We start from the raw sequence: 27,763 nt of genomic DNA, 5'->3' as shown, positions 1-27,763 counted from the left end.
TGCACTTTCTCCTTTTTCGGGGCGGGTGGGCTGTACGTGTGGCGTCCACTTTATTTGTATGCTGGTATTCTTCCTCTATTCTGCACCTGGTATGGGCGTGTGAGGTCTTTGGGCTTTGCCCTACTGTGGTCGTCTGCTTGCGTGGGGGGCTATTTCCCTCCCGCCCCCCCCCCTTCTTTTCTGTATATGTTGCATGACGCGCTGGTAGATATGGTTGCTGCCTCCTTTATATAATGTAAAATGAAACCTCTTTTATCCTGGCGCTGGCGATGTAACGACTTTATTTGCATCCATCCTGTATTTACCCTATCGTATACATTGCTTTGTTATTTTGATTCTCCTGACTTTGCGGCCGGCCCCTGTGGTTGTAGGCCAGCGCTTGTACTTATACGTGTCTCTCAATAAAGGTTTTAAAAAAAAAAAAAAAAAAAAAAAAAAAGAAATAATGAAGTCATCCATTCAAACCACTCCACCCTGAACTCCCCCATGTCTGTAGTTTTCTGAAACACATGGGTTCATAGGCTTCACTGAGTTCCAGTGACCCCAGGTACAAATACAGCAGCTGCTCACATCCACAAAAAAATACTTTTGCAAAGGAACCATTAGGATTTTCTAAAGTCTGGGTTTTGGCCCTTCCTCTACGGAGGTCATAGGCCCACCCACATATATGGGCTACTGTCTTTATCAGGAGAAGTGTTGAAACACTGGACAGTAAGTCATTTATTATCTACTGAATTACTCCATATTTTTCTCTACCTATTGTAAGTCACTTGCAAACACAAAAAGCGGTTTGAAAAAACACTCCCACTCAATTACTGGGGCATAATGGGTAATCCAAAATTAGGGATGTTATAAATGTTCGTATCCATAACCTTAGCTTTATGGGTGAATTCCAAACAGTCATAACTTTTGTTGATACCCAGCACAGGCAGTAAACAATCAAAAATCAATGCAAGCCTCAGCGTAGTTTTTGGCTCTGGGTATCACAAGTTTTTGAACAAATTACAAACATTATATTTCTCTACAAGCAGCACATGTAACAGTAGACTACTTTTATAGATTGGCCTTCAGTGGAAAAAGTTAAAGATGAAAATCTTATCACGTATTTCTATTTTTTCTGCTCTTAAATTCATTATTTCTTGTTTTAACACCAAGGGACTGATATAGAGTTTGGTAGGGAGGGTGCTCCATTGCAATGGTGACAGAGTACCTTCTTCTCCAATCTGAAGGTCTGCCCACCTGATTTATAGACGGCGGACCTTAAGAATGTCAGTGACAGAGACTACTTCATCCACCATCACTGACATATCTCTCTGCAAAGTAAGGGTTGCTGGAGGTTTCGTCATTGAACGCCCGATAGAGAGTGGGTAGTTGAATGACTAGTTTTTACTTTCCCTTATCGCTGTGAACAAAGTGGCAATAGGGGAAGTAAAAACATTAAATTACCCTGACGGAGTAAATAACATAGTCCGAAGTCTAAATCAGGCCCTTAGTTTCTTTCTAACCCTTCAGCAATCTACACAAAGTACCCCTTGCCGAATTCTGAATTTAATGTTTCCTACACAAACTGCAAATTGGTAGAAACTATAAAAATACGAAACTTTTGACCACCTAATAGACATTTGCAAATATGGTGGTGACAAAAATATTTGTTTCCACCGTGCCTCTTTCCTAAAACCTGGGAAGAGTGTGAATTTAGCACAGCAAACATTTTGATAAAATTATTTTTAGAAACACATTATACACTTTGTTGTGGAGCACCTGTTTCCAATTTTTCAGGAAAAAGTAACGTTTTCCATATTTTGGTTATTTCCTTTGGTCGTACCGTGTAAACCACAAAACCTGTATACTTTTACATTGTTAACATATGAGAAAAAAAGGACATAAGCAAGCCTGGATATCAATGTAGTCATGTAAGCCATGAAAGTCATAACAGGGCTTGTGTGGCCTGATGGGCTCGCTCTGCACTTTGCTCACCACCTAATGGAGTAACAGAAGAGAGAAACCTTCACTTTATGTTCCACAACCTCACCATGGCTTAGTTCCAAAACCTCACCGAGGCTACTCGACCTGCTTTCCAAGGCAGCGTTATGTCACAAATGAACTGAAAGAGAGGAAGAATGAGATCTCGTTGGAAACAATTTCATGTGACTTACAAAGTGCACTCACTACCAATTGCTTTTACAATAATATGCAAAGATTGCTACAGACTACGAAGTTGGTCAGGAGCTGTTGCACACTGATCCAGCAGAAGGCCAAGGTTGTAAAGTTCACCAAACCAAATATCTAAATGGGCCTGTATTCATTTATCTGAATGTTCATTCACACTCCCTGGCCAGTCCGCTGAAGTTTTATAATTCACTTAAGTTCTGATTAGTTAATTCTTTGTAACTACAAAATTGGTTTGAATTAACATTTCAATGCCTAACTAATCTTGACAAATCAGCACTCTTTCCTTTGGTCAAAGGACCATTAGTTGACTTAGTTGATGGTGATATAACAACTATTTAACGAATCTACAGATCTCAGAGAAATAACCACAGACTCTGGGTAAGATTCATAAGCTTTATCTAAGACTTCAATCATAAATTGAAAGCTCATATTACAGATTCACAGTGCAAGCTCCATCATTCTTAATATGGGAGAGAAAAATTCATTTAGCAAGAACATTAATGAATTCATTCAACAAAATCAAATGCAAAAGAGTGGATAGATGTAGAGACAAAAAAGCATATAATAAAATACCTTTGCAAAGAAATATGCAATTTTGAGACAGAATGATAATTACCTAATGAAATACTGAAAACCACAGCTATGGCCAAAGGACTGGTGGGGGTCCCCTGAATTAGGGTCAGGAGACAAAGACTATAGGACAGGATCAGGACAGGACAGATACATACTAGACTTCTCTATAACCCGACACACCAGGGCCCTTCCCTCTTACACTCTCTCCCTCCTCGATGTTCTTCCGGAATCTTCTAATCTAATCAGGCTGTCATTTGGATCTGAATCTTCCCAGTTTGCTCTCTCTTCTTTTTGTTCTAGCAGCTCTCGCCTCTCTCTCAGCATCGATGTGTGTGTTTCATTTTCTTGAATCGTTGCTCCATCAACACTGTTCTATTTCTAACCCTTTTCCATTTTTCTTTCTGCAACTATGAATGTATCTGTGTTGCTGGAACCGTGATTTCCTCTTTCCTGCCATATTGGCTCTCATTGGGAGGCCTGTGTCTATGCCAGCTGTTGGCATGGATGATGCAGTGTATATTAAGACCACCACAGCAGATGAGGTTTTTACAGAATTTGTCAGAAAAGATTTATGCAACCCAACTCCTTCCTATTGAAAGATAGTGGATGAATAAGGGTAACACTTTATGCAACCATCTATGCTTCAAATGTCTAAGTATTTGTAGAAATTGTAGTGTGAGATATCTTGTTCCAGTAATAACAACCCTAACAATTAGGGTGCCAATGTTTCCTGTTACTGATGTGCTACCTTTTCAATGGCTACCAGTTTCAACATTTATTAACTAGTTGTGGCACTAGTTAATGTGCAAAGCATGCCTGCATTGAAATCCATGATTTGAGACACTGATGCAGTGATGATTTCAGAACTCCGCTAATTAGAAAGATTGCTTCACAAGAAACTAAGCATTGATAGATGTTAGGCAAGACCCATAGGGCAACCTCATGATGCTAAATTGGAGGAGCATCCCAACTTTTAAGATTAGCAAGGTGTCTATCCCCTAATCTGAAGAGCTAAACCCAGAGAGAAATCACAGTATAGTTTTGTGATCACAAGAGATATCTTCCCTAGAAAGAAATATTCTACCAGAGCTCACTGGAAAAATGAATTTGACTATTGCCTCTACCAGAGTGAGTGTCAGCTAAGACTATTGCAGTGTCTTCTACTTAGACCACTCCACAGATTTGTTCAGGGAACTACAGAGTATAGAACGCAGAAGTGATTTGATCTGCCCAACTAAAAAAAATACAAACAAGCTGAAACCTTCATTAGCTACTGATAGAACAATGAATTCAGTTTAAATGCTTATGTCTCACTCATAAAGCATATTACTCCGGCGGGCTAGCCTAATACAAATCTTCTAGCCTACCTACCTCTTATGCTCAAAAGGACAATTGTTGCTTTAGAGACCTGAGACAAAAAAAACTGGGAGAGGAGGCTGCTCCTTTAAACCTGATGCGCCAAATTGTGCAATCAACTATCTTTGACTCTCAGGCAAACCTCAAATCATGTCTAATCTAGAAAAGCCATCTAAACCTCATTTGTTCTAGAACTGGACCCTCTAACTGTTCTCTTAGTCTTTTTCATATTGGTCCTTTATGGTTTACTATCCCTGAAAATCTTTGCAAAGAGACTACTTTAAAACAATAAAATCAAATAGAATGAAATATGGTCCTCAGAATTCCACACTTCAGGATGCGTGATAGTCTCTAGAATAGGATGACTTCTAAAGAAAACATTTCTCATCCAAGATAGTTAAATTTTTCTACAAATTGCAGCACTGAGTTCCTGCATCAGAGACATGAGTTATTTCTAGTCTACGGTACAGGAAACACCTTAAACATTGTCTCACTAAGCACCTCAGTCCAGTACAATTTGGATTTATTTTTTCAGAGTTTCATATAGTGCGAACTTGACCCAAAGGTATCAGAGCGCTTTACATGAGCAGTTGCGTTGCATGAGCACCAGTTGCGTTACACAAGGACACATTCATTTTTGTTAGGCATGGGAGAGTAAGTGATTTGCCCAGAATTATAGGATGTTGAGCGTCCGTTGCCGAGACTTGAACCCAGTTCCCCAGATTTGAGGTCAACCACCCTAGCCGTTAGGCCTCATCCTCAGTAAGGAATAAGAAGTTTGTAATTCACTTATTGTGAATAAGACTCTTCAATCTATTAAATCACACAGATGTACTGTTTGACATATAACACTTCTGTCTATGTCACAACATTTTTGCTATTTAATGCGAAGATGCACTTACAATATATGGAAACAGCAATGGGAACATTAACCTTCGCTAAATACAATATAGCAATCTACAGAGTACATTATTTAAAATCAAACTACTGCTAATGGTAAACGTCAGGTTAACAGTGCTATAATGTCATTCAATATGTCACATGTGATCTCATCTGGGATCTTATCAATGATGTCATGTGAAATGTCATGAGTTTTGTCATTGACGATTTTATGTGAGATGTCATTGGTGATATCATGTGTCATGTCATGAGCTGTGAAGGGCCACAGTTATAGTTTGTATAGCTAAAAAAAACTGCCCATTTCTTATCTTTTTTCAACTTAAAATTGCAACTGTAACATCGTTTTAACTGTGTTTTAGTCAGTGCTTTTCTCAGGTTCTTTTTTTTATAAATCAATGTTAGTTTAATGAACCAAGATAAGCATAACTTGTAAGGAAGAAAGTTTATGTAGACAGATCACCAACAGAGATAGATAGATAGATAGATAGATAGATAGATACATAGATACATAGATAAATACATAGATAGATAGATGGAGTTGCAAAGTAATCCTGTGTGCCTTGTACACCCCCATTTTTAGATGACGGGTACGGGTTTAATTGGCTCTTACTCTCCCTGCGCTCTGTCTAACTAGACCCAGTACTATTGCTATGTTGAAAAGACAGTGAAAATACGCACATACATGAGGGTACACTATATATTAGGGTACACTTATATTTGGCACAACCTGCCCTATAAGTCCCTGTTAGATAATAGGACAGGGTGATTAAAACTACTTATAAGTCCCTAGTATATAATAGAGCATGTCTGTTTGTAGCAAGCAGCCCTTTCTGCACTTACATGTGCTCACTGCTGAGAGACTGAGGTAATTGTAGGTCATTTTAAAAGCAGGCTGGTGTTGCAGCACTGCTTTTAAATGTAAATTGTGATCAAACGGCTTTGGTGGTAGGCAGGGGCGGCTCCTCTGCTAAGGCGGAGGAGTGTCGCCTCACTGCTTGCAGAGCAGAAAACCTTGTTATTATCATTTTCTTTTTCTTTGCTAAGGGGCTGGGTTAGGGCAGGCGGGTAGGCAGGGCTGGAGTCACAGGGGGGAGAAGTCGTTTGCACACTCCACGTATGCATGACTGCTTGGCCAGTCGTCTCAGGCCGGCCAAACAGTCATGCGCACTTTGCATCTTCTCCACCACGCTGTAATGGTGAGGAACTTGCACAGGCTCGCAGTCCCCGATTCACGGTGTTCAGCCCAATAACAATGCTGCATTGCAGTGCTGTTTTTGGCTATGGGGAGCCTGGGTGCTTCCTAGTTCAGACCTGTCAAGAAGAGCAGGAACGCGATGGAGAGACAGCGGATGTTTAAAAGCTTTTTTTTTTGTCATTATTTTTTACAACCTACTGCCCCGCCACCCCAATTTCCTGCCAGCTGCCACTGTTGGTAGGGGCACTTAACAAGTGTTAAACTACAATATTTTGGCATTTTAGATAACCCCAGGGTCTGCACTAGGTGTCCCTCGGGTGGTGGTGGGAGGGGGGAAGGGGTTCATGTTATTATAAGGAGGGCCCTTATAAAATATGTTTCATATGTCCTTGGGATAGAGAAGTTGCGCATTTGTTAAAAGACTTTTTTGTCTGTAAGCCAAAATTCAGCCTTCCTGCTCTCTTCCTTGATTGACCAGAGTTCACAGGATTAGCCAGGCTGCTTTGATGAAGTCCAAGAAAGCAACTCGCTGGCAGTGTGGGCTTAGAACATTGGCGCATCGGTGTGTAATCCAGGAGATTCCGTGGTTTCTCCTTCATGCTCAACTTTATGTGGTCTCACTGCCCCTGGGCAACGTCAAAACAAAGTTCAATCCTTAGATGAAAAGGAGTATGTATATATCAATCCATAAATTATCTTTTCAAAAGTTCAAAAATTCGTAATGTTGATCAGTTGTCTCATTTAGTTCCGATCACAATTAGTCTCTTGGAAGTCGTAGGTTGTTTTTTTAATTCCAAATTTGATTCAGTCCATCATTTTTCAACCGAAGCAGTCGACTCAAACCAGCCCACTCGTTTCGTCCCATGTGGACATCATCAGGGCTCCAGATCACAATATGGGCACGGACTCCATTCTTCAATCTAGTGTGTTTGGTTCACTGACCCCGATACTTCCTCCTGTTACTTCCTGTATGTAATGACCTTGCTCCTCCAAAACTCCTGCTCATCTAGTAATCATCTGGTGGACGCTCCAGAATGGAGTCCGTGGGCATATTGTAATAGGGTCTAAATAAGCAAATTGATTAGCATTAATATATTTAAACTTTTCAAAAGATAATTTATGGATTGATATATGCACACTCCTTTTCATCCAAGGATTGAGCTTTGCTTTGATGAAGTGATAAGTGGTTCACCCAGGGAGAGACTATCTGATGGAGAGGGCACAGGAATGCTGGAGGAGGGGGAGGGGTTGTAAAGCATTAAGCTTCAAAGGGGGAATAGTACAGCCATATGGCAGACTTAAGGCACAATAATTTGAAGATAGTAGGGGGAGGAGAGCAATGAAATTAAACTGGAGGTTGAGTTAATTAGTTCTTGCTCCTCTGATGAGGTTTCAGCCATACAGAATATTGGATGAATAGTGCTTTCTGGGAGAAGATTATACCACACTTTGGAGGAAGTGGCCATGCTGTGAGTGTTTTGCCACGCACCTCATTGGACAGGAGTGCTCTCCTGCTTGACCTCAGAGAACACTAAATAAATATGTGAGAGGAGCAGAGCCTTTCAGATATGCAGTTTGAAACTAAGAGAAGTAGAAGGCTTGCCAAGCTGGACACTTGATTTGCACCATCAGGCTCTGCAGTCTGACGACTGCACCTTCTGCATTATCTGGAACTACAGGCCTTTGGATGTTCCTTGCTTCAAGAGGAATAAAGAGTGGACTCCCTGCAAGCTACATGTTAGCAGAGCTCACCTGTGGTATCCCCACCAGTAGATTTGTAGGGTTTAGTCCGGGGGCATTGTGGAAATTGTCGTCCCAGACTTTTAAGGACCATCTTGGAGCTTCCAGACCCTTGGATTTTGTTTTGGACACTTTGGACACTCAAGGGGAACTTCAGGAAGAAGTTCTGGTAGTTTGGAGAAGTTTGGAACAACTTTCGAAAAAAGCTCCAAAAGAGAACAGACTCAATCACAAGAGCCAAACCGGCCACCTTCAACCGCAAGCCGGCCTGACCTGCTGGTTTGCCCCACTGAAAAGCTCCGGAGGTCTGACTTTCAGAGTTTTACGGGGAGCTCCCTGGAATGCAAGCCGGCAAACCCTCACTGAATCCGGACTGGTGAAGAGCATCGGGGGACCCCTGCAGAAAAAGAAACAGAACTCAAACTGTGCAACTGGGCGCCTTCTCATCTACCCCAAAAGATCTCAGCTGTGGCGTCCAGCAGGGAGTATCCATGAGCCCCACATTATTTAATCCCTATTTATTATCTCTGACAAAAATAGGTATGAAATGGAGCTTCGGAATCTGCTCCTATGCGGATGATAGCCATTGGAAATAGGCATGATGACACCAGAGCCAAACTCAACAATTGTCTTACTCAAAGGGCAACCTGAATGTCATCGCACTGCCTTAAGCTCAACGCAGAGAAATCTGAAATCCTGCTTCTCGGCAGAGCCAACCACATTTGGGATACTTCATGGTGGCCCCACTCTTTGGGCCCGGCTCCTGCACCAAAGCAGTGCGTAAAAAACCTGGGCATCTTCATTGACATCACCTTATCAATGCAGGACCATGTGCAGATCCTATGTGGCAGAAGATTCGCCCCACTGAAGCTCTTAAAAAGATTTTTCCCTTGTATCCCACTGGAAAGCAGGAGAACGGTCACACATGCCCTGCTTGTCATTAGCCTGGACTATGGACATGCACTTTTTGTTGGCATGCCAGATTACCTTTTCAAACACCTGCAAGTGATCCGAAACGCAGTGGCTAAACTGGGGTGCAACAAGGGCAGATACAGCTCCGCGGCGGAATGCCTGAGGCAACTCCACTGACTCCCATGCGCCATAGAGCAAGATTTAAACTCTTAGGACATGCACATAGGGCACTCCATTGCACAGGCCCAAAGATTCTCCAGAATAGAATTAAATTCTATTATCCATCCAGGTGCTTAAAGTATCGCTCCCTACAATTAGTGGAGACTAAAAGAATCAGTAAGAGCAGGGCATGTGGACGCACCTTTTCGCACCTTGCAGCATTACACTGGAACGAGCTTCCCCTGGAACTACAGTTAACTGAAGAATATAAGGCGTTTAGGAAGAAACTTAAAATCTACCTATTTTCTTACAACTGCTGCCACCGACCTTAATGAGATCAACTTTGCTCACCATCCTCCAGCCACATTAGCGCAGTTAAATCCCACTGGGATGAATGTCACGCTTTATAAAAAAATAAATAAAATAAATAAATAAACAGTTTCTAAGTCCAAAGATAAAATGCTAACTGAGGCCAGATGCAAAGGGAAACCCTAGCAGGGCTATATCGCAGTCACCCTGAAACTTTGACTTTGTCCCAGTCAAGCACCACCAGATGTCCCAGAGTGTTGTTATAGGTTTCTATCTACTATAAAGTGTTTATTCTTTAAAAAATACATATCTGCGGTTCCCTACATTGGATTTTTATCATTTTGGTGTCATTGTAGTGATAAAAATATTTCCAATTATTATAAATTGGTGTTGGATTTTTATTGTTTGTTGTGTCTCAGTTATTTACTGAATTGGTGTTTTCAAATCCTTTACATACCTGTCTCCTAAATTAAGCCTGCCTGCTCGCAGCCAAGCTAGCCAGGTTTGAGAATGGGAATAATTTACTGAGACCTCTACTAAGCCCTTCATTATGTTAGTGGCTTTATTGCCAGTGGTAGGTGCTTATTTACCACTACTAATAACCCACTTTCCAACATATAGACAAATAGCTAGATGTACCACCATTGCGTCTCTCACTAAAAATGTGTGCACTCGCCCAACTTGATACAAAATATATATTAATAGCTTTGGTAATGATGCATTTCGGCCTGACAACCTTGTAATTGGTGACATGCAACATCTTGAACGCGGAAAAAATACTTTAAAATGTCTAATTCTTCCACTGTTATTTAGTTTGAGTTACGATAGTTACAAGGTAATGAAGATATACACATTATTAGATTTCTAAAATAGGAAATACATTTACAAGAACAAGGGCATTACAGGCAATTTGCTTATCCTTTTTTCACATATTTTTATTTCATTTCGTCATTGGTAGTACTAATCATATAATTGATTTCATATAAATAATTACTGATGCATGGTCAAGATGCCTACCGTAACTTCATATTAAGCTAGTATATGTGCATCAAAGGTTCTACATGTCTCCTTTTTGCTTATCGTTATTAGGGCCCTAAGGCGTTGCCCTTTTCTCTATAAATTTGTGTGTATATACAGGGGCATAGTGCAGAGAGGGCTTTGCACATTTCAATGTAACAATGTATGGCTCATTGCATCCCTGTGTGCTGAGTCTTTGCGACCATACATACGGGTATCTTAGACCAATCAACCCTTACAAGTCAACACACCATTTGCCATATTTAGAAATGTCTATGCTGTGAAGGGAACTGCATTGAGGGCGGCTACATTTGCATTCATTGCTTATTTTTGTAAAAAAGTAAGTGCCAGGGCCCTCGTCAGGAGGCTACCACAGCTCGCAGTGCACACTACCCCCGCCAGTGCTGTCAACGACAGTACCAACACAACTTCCAACAGTCAAACACCTCCAAGTGTGACAATTCAGACTCTTCCAGGCCCCAAATCTCTAAGAATAACTTGGACACAAGGTATTAGTGGTTTGCAATGTATTCTGAATTAATAAAAAACTGTTGTTGTGTCCATATCTAAATCAGGCAAACAGCGCCACAGTGTGGCAGACAGTCCTAAGTGCCGGTGTTGACAATTAAGTGCCGGTGCCGAGCAAAGGAAACCATTGGCTCAAATTAAGCTGTTTTATTGATGGTCTGCCAAGCAGTCCCCATGTTTACAGAACCTGTTCGCACATTTTTTGTTTGGATAAACCATACTCCCAACGCAGGAGCTTGTTTTCACCGAACAAGAAGTAAATGGCCCCAATATCAGGGACTTTCCCCTTGTGTTTGAGATTCATTTTTCACTTTTCCTGCATGTTTCTATAGTGCCTTGCCTGGTGGACATGGGGAGGAAAGAGGGGCGGTCACCCTGCCCTCAATAGAGTGGGATGACTGTCGCTGTGACAAGGGGTCCTGTGCCGGCTTCGCTGAGGTGAAATGGTTCACCGTTGCTGGAGTTAGCGTAGATTCTGCAACAGTAAACCAGTGGTTCCCCAAACCTCCATGCAGCAAGGAGGCCGCAGGTTGGGTGGGGGCGCTGTCAGTATACCCAGTTCCTTTTGCTCCTCCCAAAAAGATTTGAAGCCCTAAATCTCTTATTTGCCGTCATATGTAATTTAAGTCATTTGAAGCAAATGCAATGGAAAACATGTCCTTAACAGAATAACCCATTTATGTCATACATTTTTTGAAATGCATATCAAAAGTAACTTGATAAAAAATAAAGTGGTAAGAAAACTACAAAGTGGTGCTAAGGATGAATACAGTAGTGCATTGCAGAAAGAGATTTGAAATCTGAAGAAAGAAAAGCATTGTGGTGTTGAGTATTGCTTACCTGAACGACAATGCATTTTTTGTTTCTTCTCTTTAAGTGGTAGAGGTGAGCTTGCTAGTGCCTTCGCCGGTGTGATGTCAGATATGTGGTTTGGCAACGTAAAGCATATATCACCGGATGCATTTTGGTCCGCATTTAGTGATCTGCACCCAGCCTTTGGAAAGAGGACTCAGCAAGATGCACAAGAGTTCTTGATTTATACCCTGAATGGACTGCATGAAGATCTTAAGAAAGTAAGTGCAAAAATGGAAGGGGTCTCTGCTCATAAGCATGTGCCTCTGCCTTTCATAGAGTCTTTGCAGGTACCAGGTCTCCTCAAAATACTATCTTAAAAACTGTTTAATAGAGTGCATGTTAGAACTACTTATTGACATATGTATGTACTAAAGGACTTTTCTTAATATTGAACACTGCATTTTGGAATATATGTTTTAAAGAATACTTTTACAGTAGTGGTCTGTCAACTTCCGCACTGCAGGCAAGAGTTACTGTTGATATAAATGTTTTTGTTAAAGTGAAACATGCTGTTGAGAGCTGCTTCATTCCTCTACAGAGAGCTTGAAACAGAAAGTGGGACAAGACTAGTCAGACTCCTAAATCATTGTGCCAACCAGAGGGGCCATGTCTAGGTGTCCAACTCTGTAGGCTTCTGTCTGTTCCGTCTAGTCAGGAAAAATAAGGGGAAGCCCAAGAACACATATGTATCTCTGTGCTTCATGGACTAGAATTGCCATTGATGGGAAAATAAACAAGAGAACTGTCAAGAAGGTGGCTGTTGACCACATCACATGAAAAATAAATAGAGTCTTTCTTGCAGGGTGATGTGGCAGGGGGTGCAGACATACAGGGAGAGAAATAGGGGCCACATGAGAGTTATTCAAAAGGGAATGATGTCTAACAGGCATATAGTGCTACACTGCATGAAGAGTAGAAGGAACAATGGCAAGGAAGCTGCCATTCAGGACCATTGATTGTGACCCATTCCTAGAAAATCAATTCAGATGTTTTATGTACCAATTACAAGCATCCTCCCCGTGACTGACTGTACTGATGAGCAAATTAATACCAAATTCACTAAAACTGGTAACAGACATTCCAGGCCAAGAATCATTTGTAAACCAAGGCTAAATATACTACCAAATTCTGGGAAGACCCATAACCAATGGCCCTAATAGTTCAGTTCACCATCACTACATCCAAACAAAGAACTATCTGGAGGGAAAAGAATAACATACAGCCTGAACACGAGGTGCCCTACCATCCTCTCCTTCATGGACAAACATTTGAGAAAAGAAAAGTGGTTCATGAAAATACCAGGTTAGGCTATCTTCACTCAGCCCTCCTGTGCTACATACCTCGATGGCTCACACATAAGCTAAGGGAAGCAGGAATAGGGAGCATGCTCCCTACCTACATGACCTACATCCCACATCTGCACAGATCCAATCCGCCAAGTGTTCCTGCATCTGGGGGAAGCAAGAGATATATGAGATGGGAGGTAGTTCTACCCACGTGTCAGAGTCCCCCATTTGTCTATTCATTTTACACAAACTAACCCGAGCCATGAATAAAGAAGATGACCCCTCTCTAGGCACACATTTGTTAAGGAAATGATACAAATAACTATCGAAAATGACATCACAATCAAAATGTGAAGCCTCCCACTGCTTCAGTAGGCTGTTAAACCTCACGGGTAACCAGAAAAACAACACGATTTGAGAGTCAAAGCATTTGCAGAAACAGTACATCATAGGTTATAATGATTCAATGGAACATTAATGTTCATGAACCAGTCTAACCTGCTAGTAAAGAAGAAAGTGTGTTATTTTATTTATTTATAAAGCACAACCATCATACCCATAGGGACATCCCGGTACTAGATCAAACACACAGAATCTCTGCAAACTCCATGACAGTAGAGGGCATAATGCCAGATCTTCAAGCATTTATAAAATGCAAGGAGATCCTCCGGAGGCGAATTTCCAAAGGTAGGAAATTCCAATGGAGTGCCGCTTGTTGACTAAACGATTGGCCACCATTCTGGCTTTCCTGATGTGTGTACTGCGAATCAAGGCTTAATGAGAGGACCACAGCATTCTAGTGGGTTTGTAGAAAGCCACTTTGCCAGGCAGTATCGCTGGCCCTGGCTCATGGAATGGCATATGGGCGTAGCAAAGTAATTTAAGCCTGGCTCATTTATGCACTGGGAGCCAGTGCTGCTGAGGCAAGTTTAGGCCGAGCTTCTTTTGGGACTATTACAGATCAGTATGGCAGCCTCATTCTGTATTAGCTTCAGACGGCTGAACAATTAGTCAGCCATTCCTAAATATTTGGCATTACCATAATCTAGTCTGCTCAAAATAGGAGCCTGGGTAATTGTCCTACACCAGGCTACAGGGATCAATCTGAATAGCTTTCTCAACGTGCCTAGGAATCGAAAACATCTCCCACACACCAAATCTACCTGATCTTACATCGTGAGAGAATCATCTAACACATATCCCAGGTTCTTAGCAGCTCTTTAGGGTGTCGGAGCCATGCAGAGAGAGGTGGGCCACCAGGAGTCATTCCACACTTTATCGGCTCCACCAAACAGTAGGACTTCAATTTTCTTTGCACTCACCTTCAGACAATGTCATCGCATCCAGCTAGTCACAGTAGAAAGACAGCCCAGTAGATTCTCGTACTGACTCTCATCAACGGCGATGATAACCTGGGTGACATCGGCTTAGGCAAAACCCCAGGACTACACAATACCCACCAAGAGGGCGACATAGATATTAAACAATGATGGGCTAAGGGAGAACCCATGTGTGACCCCACATTTAGACTATAGGGGAGTAGTTTAAATGGAGCCAAATGAACATTATGAGATCTGTTGGCCAAAAAACCTGCAAACCACTGTAAAGTGATGGAGTGTAGTCCTCCTTCGTGTAGCCTGTGCACTAACTGAGTGTAAAACACTGTCAAAAGCAGCAGACAGATCTAATAAGATCAGGGCTACCTCCTTATCTTGGTCATCCTCTGATCTAATTCTGTCCACTACTGCCAACAAGGTGAATTCAGTGCATGGCTCTAAAGCTTGTTTGATGCACATCCAAATGGTTGTTATTTTCCAGGACCTGCGAAATCTGAGCGCTGACAAGCCTTTCCAACACTTTTCCCATGTATGCAAAGAGTGAAATGGGGCGGTAGTTGAAAAGGACAGCAACATCCGCTCCAGCCTTCTTTAGTAGCAGCAGCACTAAGGCGTTTTTAAAAAAAAAAAGACTTGAACAGCAAGGTGATATAAGGGCTTAGAATTGAGGCTAACCTTGAAAAAGTGATATGCGGGCAGGATTCCAGTGGTGAACCAGAATTTACCTCCTTCATTATTCTTTCCACCATTTCTGGTGTAATTTCCTGATACTCACCCCAAATGGGCAGACGTTCTGGGGTGTGGATTCGCTTTTTAAAAAATAGACTATTCCAAGGGAGATTGGGTCTCAAAAGTAGAATAGATCTTGTCGATTTTGTCATTAAAAATTCCGCCAGTTCCTCACAGTGCTGTGCCAAAGTTGGAATAATTTGTCTTAAGGCTACAGGTTGGAATCATTCTTTGACTATCTTAAATAGTTCCTTTTAGGATCTGCTGTTCTCCTCTAATTTCACAAAATGTACTTTTTTAGTTTGTCTATGCTTTTTGTTGTACAGTTTTAGTGCAGCTCTAAAAGCCATATGATTAATCGGGGATTTGGAGAGCCACCAATGGCACTCCAAGACGTTACTCATTATCAATAAATATTTTTCGGCTTAACCAGCCATAAAAGAGTACAAAAAAGGGCATTCAGTGCATCAACCACAGCAGCATTGATTTCCAGCCTAGGACAAATGACCATACAATAACGTTACATACTTCACTAAAATAAATTCGCTGGGTTAAACGTGATGGCTTCAAATGCCAACATACAATAATTAAACAGACACTTAAAAACATCATGAAGGGAAACTATGAGCTATCTCAATTCCTAAGTTGATGTGCTTTTCTAGTGGCCTTTATGGCAGCTGAATAGACCTCTAAAATGTCCAAGTTGATTAAAATCCTTAACCTTCAAAAGTGCATATTACTTAAAATTCAATCAAAACAACCTAGTATCAATTCATAACACCATTAGGATTTACAAAAACATTATCACAGCATATAAACAGTTCTGAACAATATGTTAAAAACAATTCATAAAATACTAGGGGCATGCGACTCTTTGAATATGGTAGTTACGGTGAGACAACTCAGGGAATTCTTACTCATAACCGTTCCTAATGGCCAAAGATACTTTTATATAATTGGCTACTGCAATGCAAATATCAGGGGTAGCCAGTGAGTGCAAGAATTTAAAGCCACCAACATATGTACAAGGGCGAATTTTCTTTAACAGTGGGATTAAAAATGTACTCCTTGCCGTTTTATATAAAGTGCAGAATAAGATTAAGTGCAAAGTGCTTTGGCTTGCAAGATTATCACACGGACAACGTGAGAGATCATTCGCCCAACTACCCTGGCGTGGAAATGCCAGCAAAAAATACACAGTACCTAACTGGAATCTAGTTAAATAACATCTAATTTGCAGATTAGTTGTGAATATTAAATAATATTGCAATGGGGCAGGGGGCAAGTGCATGGGACCGATCCCATCTTGGTGAGGATAACGCATGTTTCCCCTTGAATGTAACGCCTCTTTGATAATGACTTTGGAGTTCAGTGGGATGCTTTCAAGACTATCATAGAAATGCCCCAATCCTATTTCATAATATTTATCTTTCACAAAACAAAACAATGGTATTTTTAGAGAGTTGATCAAGTCTTGACAATCTTTTATTATTTCTTGTGAGAAACATACAGCCAGATTCATGAAGGAAAAATCGGCTCGCAAAGGGCCAGATTCTGCGAATCTGGCCCTTTGCGAGCGCTTTTTTTGCATATGGGATTCATCATCCCAAATGCAAAATTCGCAAAATCCTTTGGACATGTGTGTGCGCAACACCAGTGTAAATCACCATTTCAGGGGTGCTACAGGGTGTCCTTTGGACACCCTGGCACCCTTGAAATCATTTCCTTATGTGCGATTCGCTAATTACTAATCGCAAATAAGGATTGACTCCCCATTCATTCCTTATTTGCGATTAGCAATTAGCGAATCGTAAATGAGGAAGATGTAGAAATCGCTAAAAATTTTGCGATTTCTACATGCATCCCGTTTTGCGAGTCTTTAATTCCTTAATAATCGCTATTAAGGACTCGCAAAAGAGGAGCATGATGAATCTGGGGGTTAGTTCTTCAGATAGCCACATTTTCGCCCATAGGAGTAGAGGGGCACAGGATATGCAATCTACTATATGCTCTAATCCCAATTTGTCATGACAGAGGCGGATAAGGGCACTATTAGGCATCATCATAAGGTTTTTAGTGAATTTATTTTCCACTATTTGTAGCTGGCGGATATTGTGATGCTCCACACCCCTGTGCCATATGTTGCAGTCGAAAATCCTTTGGCTTTGTAAAGGGTGATTATTTCCCTAACAGGTTTATGGCCTAATTTGCATGCACAGCGAAATAGCCCATCCACAGCCCTAGTTGTATGGTGGACTCTTGCTGTCACAAGTGGGTCCCAACTTAGCTTATTGTTAAATAAGTTCCCCAGGTACATACAATTCTCAACCTTTTCTATTCTCTTGACCCGTACTACGAAAATCTTCATTTTTTTACTCTTTGGGCCGCATACCATTTTATATGATTTAATAATATATGCAAGTGACAACATAAAATCAATAAAAGTATCCAAGGAATTCTGAAGGCCATTCACTGTTGTGGCCATTAGCACCAAGTCATCAACATAAGATAGCAAGGGGACAGGTTTGTTGCCAATTTTGGGAAGATCAAGTTTCCTACTTAATACAGAAGCCTTCAGATCGATTGTGTATATTAAAAACAGAAAAGGGACTAATATGCACCCTTGACGGACACTCTCTGTTGAAGCTATTTGCTCAGTTTTTCCCCATTGACTGCCGCATCTTATGGAGATTAAAATATGAAATTGTAGCCTACGGATGAGCGACACCAGTGCTTGCTCCACACCCAAACTTTCCAGCATATCCCATAGTTTCTCCCCGTTAACAGTGTCAAATGCACTAGAAAAATCCATGAAGGCCAGGTGGATCGAGCCCTTCCCGGCCTTCACGTATTTGTTGATGATTAAGGACAAATTAAGGCATTACTCGGTCGTGTCAAGCCCCTTCTTGAAACCATATTGGGTGTTGGATATCACTCGTGTGGTGGTTGCCCAGGTCTCCAAACGGGCAAGGAGAACTCTACCCAATACCTTACCTGTGGCATCAATAAGCGAAATTGGCCTGTAACAAGCCGGGTCACTTCTATGAACTTTTTTAAAAACTGGGACCACTATTGCCTCCTTCCAGGATGCGGGCATTGGGCCAGTAAATACTGCCTTAAATATATTTGTCAACAGGGGTGCCCACAGGTTTGGATTATTTTTAAAAAGATCAAGGGGGACCCCATCAGGACCTGGTGCTTTCAGATGGGACCCCTGAGCTAACGCCTCCTTAACCTCAGTTACTGTAATAGATAGAAAGAGTTGGGTAGCTGCAAATAAATCTATGGACAAATCCCTTATTTATTCCTCGAACCTTTTATTTTTGGGGTTAAAAATGCCAATAAAGAGGTCTACCCAAGCTTCTCCCAGGATAAGTGAATCCATATGCCTAGCTTCTTCTGTAAATAATGGGCGATTTATAATTTCCCACAACATTTTTGTGTCTCTTCGGACTCCTGCTCTCTCTAGATCTTCCCATGCTAGACTTATCAATTCTGCTTTTCTACCCTCAATTATTGTTTTATATTTGTGCCTTGCTGCTTTAACTAGATCTCTGTTAAGGCAAATATCATGAAGCGCCCTTTTTAAATCTTTATGGGCCCTAGAACAATTGGAATTAAACCACCAGGCCTCCTGGGGTTCCCTATGCTTAGGACTCCTCGTCAGCCTCATGGCTAACTCAGTGCATCGTGACCCGAACAACATCCTCTGGAGGAGAGTCTGACTTCAAACACCCCATAATTAAGTGGGAGTAGCCTTTGACAACCTTGATCTTACCCCAATTCAGCCTGACTCCCTTGTTCCGGTAGTAATGGATCAGGCAATCATTGCCCTCCCCCACCTGGGTCTTTATATTGAGTGGCTCCACCACAAAGTCAAGAAGGAGCTTAAACTAATTTCTAGATATTAGCAGTAAATCGATGGAACTAGCCCTGCCACAGCCAACATAAGTGGGACATTGCAGTGAAAGATCCTTGGCCCAACAATCTCTAAGGCCTAAATCGTTCCCTATTAAAACAGAATTTAGGGCTTCTCCTGGCTAGACTAGCTAACACTGCCTAGATTGTTAACTGCCTGTGCTGTGCTTCCCTCCACGGCTCCCTCTTTAGGATAAGCTAGCAGTCAATCAATATCAGCAAGGCCTGATAGAGTTTCATAGCGATTGGAATGGGTGAATGGCAATTGCTGTGGCGTAGCATAAGTTTTTAGGCCTAGTGGGCCTTTGGCTCTGGATGTTGCCCCTGTTGGGTGGGTAGAAAGCCCAACGGGTGGACCCTTACGGGGTCATTCTCCCCTGCAGCGTCATTAAGGCACCTAAAAAAGGAAATGCACATACCCGGGGTTCCTAAAATTAAGAGCCACACAATCTCTTTAAGCTGATTTTCTTGTGCGGCCCAACCAACTCACTTGCCTTCCCATGATGATATTATCTATCAGATTTACCGAGGGGTGATATTTTACTGTGACACCAATGAGCTGATTTATTAATGAGGCTTTGACAGTTTTCTTGGTGGCCTGGTGGGAGATAGGGGACTCCAGTGAGTATCAAGGTATAGGGGGTGCAATCTGGTGGTAAGTTCAGTATAGCGTTTTCACCCTCCCTATTTGCAGATGTATTTCCTGGGCACTCTAAATTTGGGTTGTGAAGTGAATGTTGCTGACTGGGCCCAATTGGCAGTTCATGATTGTAAAAGTAACAATATTTACAAATGGTAGTGGTGGTCTAATTGGTAGCACATGACTCTCTTTGTGCATCATATATAGACATCTCAGTATTGGTGCTCCTCAAGGTTAAAGAGCTGCACTCCACTACCTAAGGTGTCAAATCACTAAGCCCCAAGTGAACCCAGTGAAAATGTCAAACATGTACATAAACCTCAGCACTCTATTCAATCTAGTATTGATTCATAACATTTCCCATACAAGTCAATTTGAAGTACCAGCAAGACTAAAGTTTTTCACTTGCTGTATCAATTTAATATACATATGAAACAGAGTTTTAAGTTCACAAATTTAAAAGCAGTAACATTGTATTCCAAGAATGCAAATCTTGATACAATAATCCTCCTTTGAAGCGTTGAACCAGCAGCCGACACATGTTTCATTTCAACAAAACTTTTTCAAGGCTTCAATAAATAGTCAGGTCAAACCAAGAAGTTGTATATGAATGTTCAAGTCTTGTGTTTGGGATTTGTCCGTCCCTATATATAAGAGTGTTCTTTTTTGGAACAGAAATAGCGTCCCATATTTTTCAATGAGATCCACTAGAATATTATAGATTTAGTGGGCAAGGAATCTAGGGCGATGAGATGCCCCTGTAGTAAGCATGTCACCCTTACAGCGTGGTTGTTCCGAATACAGTCTTGCTGGTACTTCAAATTGACTTGTATGGGAAATTTTATGAATCAACACTAAATTGAATAGAGTGCCGAGGTTTATGTACAAATCATGATTGCAAAAAGTTTGGTTTCCTTGCTTAAGCTTGAGATTTTGCCTAGAGTGGACTGTTACCCAGGGAGATCCTTTGCAAGTGTTTGCAGGGTGCTCTATGGGTGGGGACACACAGAAAGCTTCCTCCATGGGGTTTAAGGACATTGTATTTTGGGGAGGCATTCCTATCATTTGGTAAGGCCGCTGTGCTACTCCGCTTAATGGCCTCAATTCTCGAAGCACAAGGGCAAGCTGATCGTCAATAAGGTCTATATGATCCACAATAGGGGGAAATGCCTCAGTTAATAACTTACTGATTTTAATTAAAGGAATGTCCACCCCATCTGCTGTGGGCCCTGAACCCGGGCTCCTTCTGGTCCTACCCCCTGTTTCCTGGTCTTGTCTGTTTTTTTGGGTCACAGGTAAATGGTCCTTTGGTTTACATCCTAGCCCCACCACCTCAATTCTCTTCCTCATCCCCCTATTACTTGCGGAGAACTATTCTCCTCTAGAATGTGGTTGGAGTCACACATGTTTAGATCTTTTGCGAGAACATCATCCTTGTGCCTGATTACCACAACATGCAAAGAGTGGCACAGCTGTCCTCCTATCAACACCCGTCCCCAAAGAATCTGTGTTAGGATCTCTACTGGGGTCTAGAAGAGTTGGTGTGGATAAATCACCTGCGGGGACTAATGAAAGTCTGCGTTCTGCTTGCTCGATTTCCTTCACATTAACCCCCATCACTTTCTAGAGAAAACCATCCAAGGTGGTACCTGTAGATTTTGCAGCTGGCGTGGTCTTACCTTTATCCATCATTCAATAACAGTCCAGTTGAACAAGTTACTTACCATCGGTAACGTATTATCTGGTAGAGACTCTATCTAGCTGCAGATTCCTTACCTTTGAATTTTCCAGGCGTCAGGCTGGATCTGGAAACTTTTGATGAGCAATACCCCTTGCGTGCGACGTCGGATGGCTCCATTCGACTCTGCGTATCATCGAAGAAGTCGGTAGCGTTGGTTATGATATCGCTGTGCCTACATAGGAGCCACCCAGGCACGCGGACGTCAGCACTTTTAATTTTTCCACGCCAGAAGCGCAGAGCCATGAAGTGACTGACATAAACGTAAGTGATTTTTCTGACTCCTCCAGGATTCGTTCTCGGAGTTTCGCCGACACACAGCCCTGGATGATTTGTCCCCAGATCTCCTCCGTCTCATCTCGAAATCCACATGTGGACGCTAGATTCTTGAGCCTGGCATGAAATGTGTCAAGAGATTCTTCTGGAAGTTGTCGCGCCTGCCGGAAATTAAAACGCTTGTAATATTGATTGGCCATTGGTTCAAAGTATCTATTGAGGGCATAGATGAGTGTGTGGTGAGTCTTGGGCGTGGCCTCCGCAAGTGTCTTTGTGATCTTGTGAATGTCCTCCCCCCCCGGCACCCCCACCCCAGATGCAACAGCATGGCCCTCTTCTGATCCTTGTGGACTTTCATGGCCTCGAAGAAAATCAGCAGTCGCTCCACCCAGTGCTTCTATTTGGGTACCTGAGCAGACGGGGGCCTTTCAATTCCGAATGGCTTGATGTGGGGGAATGGTGGACATGATGGGTGTCTAGCGCGTTACACGTCGGGGCACAGGTCAGGGCTGCAGTCTAAGTACCGCTGTCCGGCAGCGCACAATCTGTTGTCTGGGTTCGGTGGGAGGCGCTATCCGCCACCTCGCGGTGCAAGGCAGGCTTCTGTGCTGGGCCATGTGGGCTGACCACCACCTCGTGGCACAAACGAGAAGATAGATGCTAGGCAGCGTGGGCTACCGAGTCGCCAGGAAGCAGGCGTGCACAGGAGGAGCTGATGCAATTGTCCATGTGGGCCTCTGGAGGGCTGTAACGCAGGACGCGTAGACGCACGTATGCTGATCCGTGGGCTTTTTTGCAAGGCAGCCTATGGGGTGGGAGAGCTGACCAGGACTCACTGTCAGAGTCGCTCTCAGCGGCAGTGGCTGTGCTGCTGGTGTACCCGCAGGTCAGTCATGCAGATGGGCTGCACTCGCGGCGTTCCCCGTATCCGGCCGAGGCACGAGCACCACAGGGCATGGAGCACACCCTATGCAGCCATGGAGTGTGAAGCCGGGGCACGCCCACCCTCGTCGCCAGTTGTTGTGTTGGTGAGGGGAACGGTCGGATCACCCCCCACGCTAGGGCATATAGGCACGAGGCGTTAGGCCTAAATAATTACACAGAGCCAGTGCTGCTGTGTGTAAGTCTCTCGCGTGCATGTGCCAAGACTGACGTCACTTCCTCGGTCCCCAGTTTATTAAACGGCGGTCACATGACATAACAGGGCGCACCCATTGCGTCATGGGTGCGACATAAAAGTATCTACAATATGTCTACTTTCCATGTGCAAGCAACTTTAACAAAGGCTCTCCGTTGTGTGTGTGTACCCGATGATCCAAGACGTTACTCTCCCTCTTCGCAATTCTGAGGACGCAGAAGATCTTAGTGGCCTCCTCAATTTCAGGGGAGAGCATCTGTCTAGTGCCTCAATTATTGCCATCTCTAAGGCCTTAACATTGGAATCAACCTGTAGGTCTTCATTTAATAAAAGCGTGCAGACATTATTGGCAAACAACTCAGGATTTATTCGCCTCTGTGGCCTCATCATGCCGGGCGGTATCATAGTTAGATTCAGAAATGTAGTTTGGTATTTCATTTTCAAACGTATCATTTAGTGCCTAAGTTCTATGCAGTAATACAGTTGTGAATGAGCATGAAGGTTATGGAGACTAAAAGAAATAGCACTAGTTGAGTAAGATATAGGACAAAGAGTGGAAAATAAACTTCAGTAAGACCGTGGCAGTTCAGGAACGTACACGTAATTTGTTGTTGTGGATGGCAGAAGCTAGGCCTAGTGGAAGAAGGGACAGAGGACCAATTAAAAAAATCACTACCAACGTCTGTAGTTGGTGGTTGAGAAAGAGTGCATGTGTGGCGGCCATTAGAGAAGGGATGCAGCAGAGAAGGGTGTGTGGTGAGTATCTGAAAGGACATATCAACATGCCATCGAAGGGGTCCTTACATGTATGTTTCACTTTGAATGGGTATCCATTCATAAGTGGTAGGTTTGTTTCCTCCCTATAGCTTCAGTAACAGAAGTCCCTAGAGGAGCCTGTGGTATCCTACTTGTCAGGCAACCCAATGATGTAATGGAATGTCATAATATAATAATCCATATTTATAAAGCGCGAACATATCACCCTTTAAGGTTTCAAGGCAGTGGGAGCCGTCGGACAGATTAAGTGAGCTATTACCCAGGGTCCCATGGTGCTGAGCTGGTGCCGGCGATCGAACTCTGAGCCCTGCTCTCTGGAGTCAGCTCTTCTGGCCGCTAGGCCACACCTCTCTCATGTCAGTGTTATGAGGATTCCCTGAATGGCAGTTGAGATCGGAATACCACGGCTGAGCATCTAACTGCATCTGCTCCTGGTGGGGGTCATTTATGTATTGATTCAACTTACTTTAAACCCTCTTTTAACCTTTTGGCGATGTATGTGTATCTCTACAAGCCAACCTGCATCACACCAGGTTCTCAGTTACTTATGATCATTTAAAATAGTTTTTACAACGTATGAGAACACAGTCTGATCAGTGAGCCACAAATACCAAAAACTGACCATACCACCCTCTATGAGTCTCGGTTGCAGCTAGGAGTGCCGTCTGCAAGCGACAAGTGTTAATTAATACTAACTGTATTAATCAGTGTTTTAAATAAGTTACAGATTGACTCAAAAACAATGTAATGGAGCAATGAGATTTGAGTTGTGTTGTGTTGTGTTGTTGAACAGGTTTGTATTCCTCAGCCAGACTTGGGTTGTTGTTTCACTGGATCATTGCTTGTTGCTCTTGCAGAGTAATGGAAGAAGAGCCTCCACCGGAAGAGAGAATTCCAGTGGCAGGGCACTAGGTAGCTTGAAGGAGTCCTCCATTATCACCCGCCTGCTAGAAGGACAGTTACGATACGACACCATATGCCTCAACTGTAAGAAAACCAACACTACCACCGAGATCTTCACTGTTCTGTCACTCCCCATTCCATCTACGGTCAACTGTTCTCTCGAGGTACGTCATAAACATGACCATATATAGGGGGGTTAGTATGTAGACACAGACTAGTTTAATCTATTGCATCCTTAATTATTGTGGCACTTTTCTTATGGTATGGAGTCACAAAATCGATGTTTTAATGCCTGCATGCAACAGTATCAACTCCACAATATGGACTTGAACAATATCATGAAGGTAAGTAGATGTGAAGCTAGAATACTAAATCCATATTCCCTATATATACTTACACTGATGGTTGTGATTCTGATCGTGTGCAGTTGATATTGTTGAAGTCAATATACTGCCATATTACCCTTTTTAACCTGTACATAACACATGCACAAATAGGAGCGTGTGGGCAGTATTGTCCTTAATCTTAGTACATATTGCATCAATGTCATACATTTTTAAAACTGGATGCTAATTTTCATTGATTTATTCCTGGCTTTTGCTATTTTTTGGTTTCGAGGGACATTGTCTTTGTATTTTTCAATTGCAACATAAAATAAAGGGACATGTTGGTACATATAGTTCAGATTTCGGCATTAATGCATCACTGATGTAAATAACTGCTCAATGATCGTTGACAATATCGGAAAGATGATTTAACGTTTCAAAATATATCAATACATAGATTTTTTTCGAGGGGGGAAAGCTCTTACAGCAGAGTATTATACCCACAATATGATGATGTGTGTTCAGAAACGAGCCATGTGGATGAAATACACTGAGGAGGTTTTAGGTCTGTGGTTCGTCCGCAGTGTGAACTGTCTGAAGCCATGCTGCTTGCTTAATTAAATGCACAGCTTTGTGAATCTATCCGAACAGCTGGAATATTGGCAGGTTTTCTCCGGGTTTTTACAAAATTAACTAGTCTGCTGTTTTTTAAGAAAAATAAATCGTATGGATTTGTGTACAGAGGTGAAGCCTAAATATGTATTTGCAAATACAACTTTGAAAGGCATTTCACATATGTGGAACCCATGTGAAGTGAATGGTCAAATGTACATCCTTTCTCAAAAGTTCTGTAGCTAAACACGTGACCCATTGTTGACATTCTGCGTGGCAACGACTGATGCTCTCAGCTTAAGTTTGATGCAGGTTGGTTTGCCTCTTGTCCCACGTAGGTGTAAAATACCCAGATTTATCAATTAATGTTACTAAAAGAGGAAGATATAACCTACTAGGTAGAACAGAAGTTAGAAAATATTGGGGCAGATTTACAAGCCCCATGCACCGCCGGTGCATCATGGTGCGTGACGCACCGGTGGCGCAGCCTGCTAAGGGATATTTACAAGCACAGGTAAAGTCACCCTGCGTGACTTAACCTGTGCTTGTAAATATCGCTCCTCTTCACGCAGCACTTTGCGTGTTAGGGGCGGGACATGGATGTTGCTGTGGGTGTTCCCACGCAACACCTATGTCCACTGATGCATTTCCAGATTTACGAGCAATCGTAAACCTGGAAATGCGTCAGTTTGGTGCGACACCATAGGGGTGGTGTAGCCAAGCAAAACGAGGAGAAATGTTTTCGTTTTTTCCTTTTTCAATGTGTGCTGCATTCTACAGCACACATTGAAAGAGGAAAAGGCCTGCAGTGATTGCTTTTGTTGAGGAAGGGACCCCTTCCTTCACAAAAGCAATCTTCCCATGGCACAGGCATCCTTGCACCATGGTGCAAGGGTGCCTGGGCTGGCGCATGGCAGCTGTTTCAGCGCCAGCGCTGGGCAGAGCACAGCAATGCGACATATCATTGTATATATGTCGCATTTCTGTGCTCTGAAAGCGCCGCAGCATGGCACAGCCGAAGGGCTTGCGGTGCTGCGCTGCGACACTTTCTTGTAGATCTGCCTCCATGTCTCTATATGTGCTCCCAGTCTGATGAAGAATGGGGAATTTCTCCTTTAGATATTAGTGCCCTCACACACTCTTGTCAGTGTCATGCTTCATCTTCGGGCGTTGCTTCTCGTGGGGGTGGCGCTGCTGTTCTCCACGGGCCCCGCAAGAGGGCTCTTTGTCTGAGATCTTTTAGGAGACGCAGCAGTTCAGCATGTGGGTGTGTGGGCCTAAAAAGGGATGGTGCAAGTGTATTAAAATTGCCCCACCGGTACCCTGAGATCAGTTTTATTCATAGGTCCGTGAGGTCAAAGTAAAAAGATAATCTGGGGAAAATGAGGCACCTCTATTTAACAAATATAGTAGATGTCGAGATATTACTCTGCTGCTCTCAGTAACCGTGTGTATTCGTGAATGTGAAACCTGGTCAACATGTTTTGCGCTCAGAAGAGGTTCCTATTGGATCCTGGTGCACTTTGTCAGGACCGTGTCATGTGAATGGTGCTTGAAATATACCATCTTTCATGACACCCTTCACCACAGCACATGCTGCTGAATATTTGAACTTAGTAGCAACCACAAGCTGGGCTGAACAATCAGTATAGATTACAAAATCCTATTGATCCAAAGGCAAAATTTCATTTGAAACAGGGTATTCTTGCTCATACTGGAGGTATTCATGTGTTTGTACGGTAGAATAAAAAACATAATCTACATCAGTAGCTGTCAAGGAATTGGCCCACTGGATCCATCCTGGATGTAAGGCTTTCGCGTTAGGAATGCTCGCCTTGGTGACAGCTAAGGCCATAACAGGGAACACAACAATTACATGTTTCCCTGAGCCAATAGACGTTCCTTCAGGATAGCTGTTTGAACTGCAGTCAAAAGAAATTCTGTCAATGCTAAACGCATTTCCGCAATGGAATATAAATGCCCTTCTGTAAGCAATTGGCAATGTTTCACCTTCATTGAGTAATACATCCGTGTATCTAGCGAAACCAGCAATTATGAGGATTACCAAGTTGGTAGTGTTATTATGAGTGTGTAAATGTTTAGACTCAAGTATATCAGTCTGTAAATTTCTTAGAATAGCAGTGTGTTCAGTAGTCCAATGTTTAGTAGAAAAGTCTGGGCAAATTAATTCATAGCATTGTTAAACCCATTGTGTATAATTTGGTATGTATGTTCTACCAAAGTTTGGAAAGCCCAAAAGAGATTGAAGCTTCTTCAATGTAGCTGATGTTGTATGAGAGTACATTTCCCTAGGAAAGGTGGTGCTAGACTTTTACCTTCAATAGATAACTTGTATCCCAAAAACAG

At 42.5% G+C, this 27,763-nt stretch overlaps 1 protein-coding gene across 2 annotated transcripts in view; it reads left to right on the top strand.

Annotated features, from left to right (window-relative positions):
* The window catches only part of USP50 (ubiquitin specific peptidase 50), a 295,365-nt gene that overhangs the window by 152,025 nt on the left and 115,577 nt on the right, over window positions 1-27,763 (top strand). The window contains exons 3-4 of one of the 2 annotated variants that reach the window (XM_078684586.1): window positions 11,739-11,934; window positions 24,413-24,622. In XM_078684586.1, the coding sequence (XP_078540712.1) occupies window positions 11,739-11,934; window positions 24,413-24,622 (406 nt within the window). The remainder of the gene's footprint in view (window positions 1-11,738; window positions 11,935-24,412; window positions 24,623-27,763) is intronic. The other variant, XM_078684588.1, reaches the window with a different exon arrangement.

This window comes from Lissotriton helveticus, chromosome 3_2 (assembly GCF_964261635.1).
Source record: "Lissotriton helveticus chromosome 3_2, aLisHel1.1, whole genome shotgun sequence".
Lineage (NCBI taxonomy): Eukaryota > Metazoa > Chordata > Amphibia > Caudata > Salamandridae > Lissotriton > Lissotriton helveticus.
Note: the sequence above shows the minus strand (reverse complement) of the source record. Positions and strands in the feature narration are given on the sequence as shown.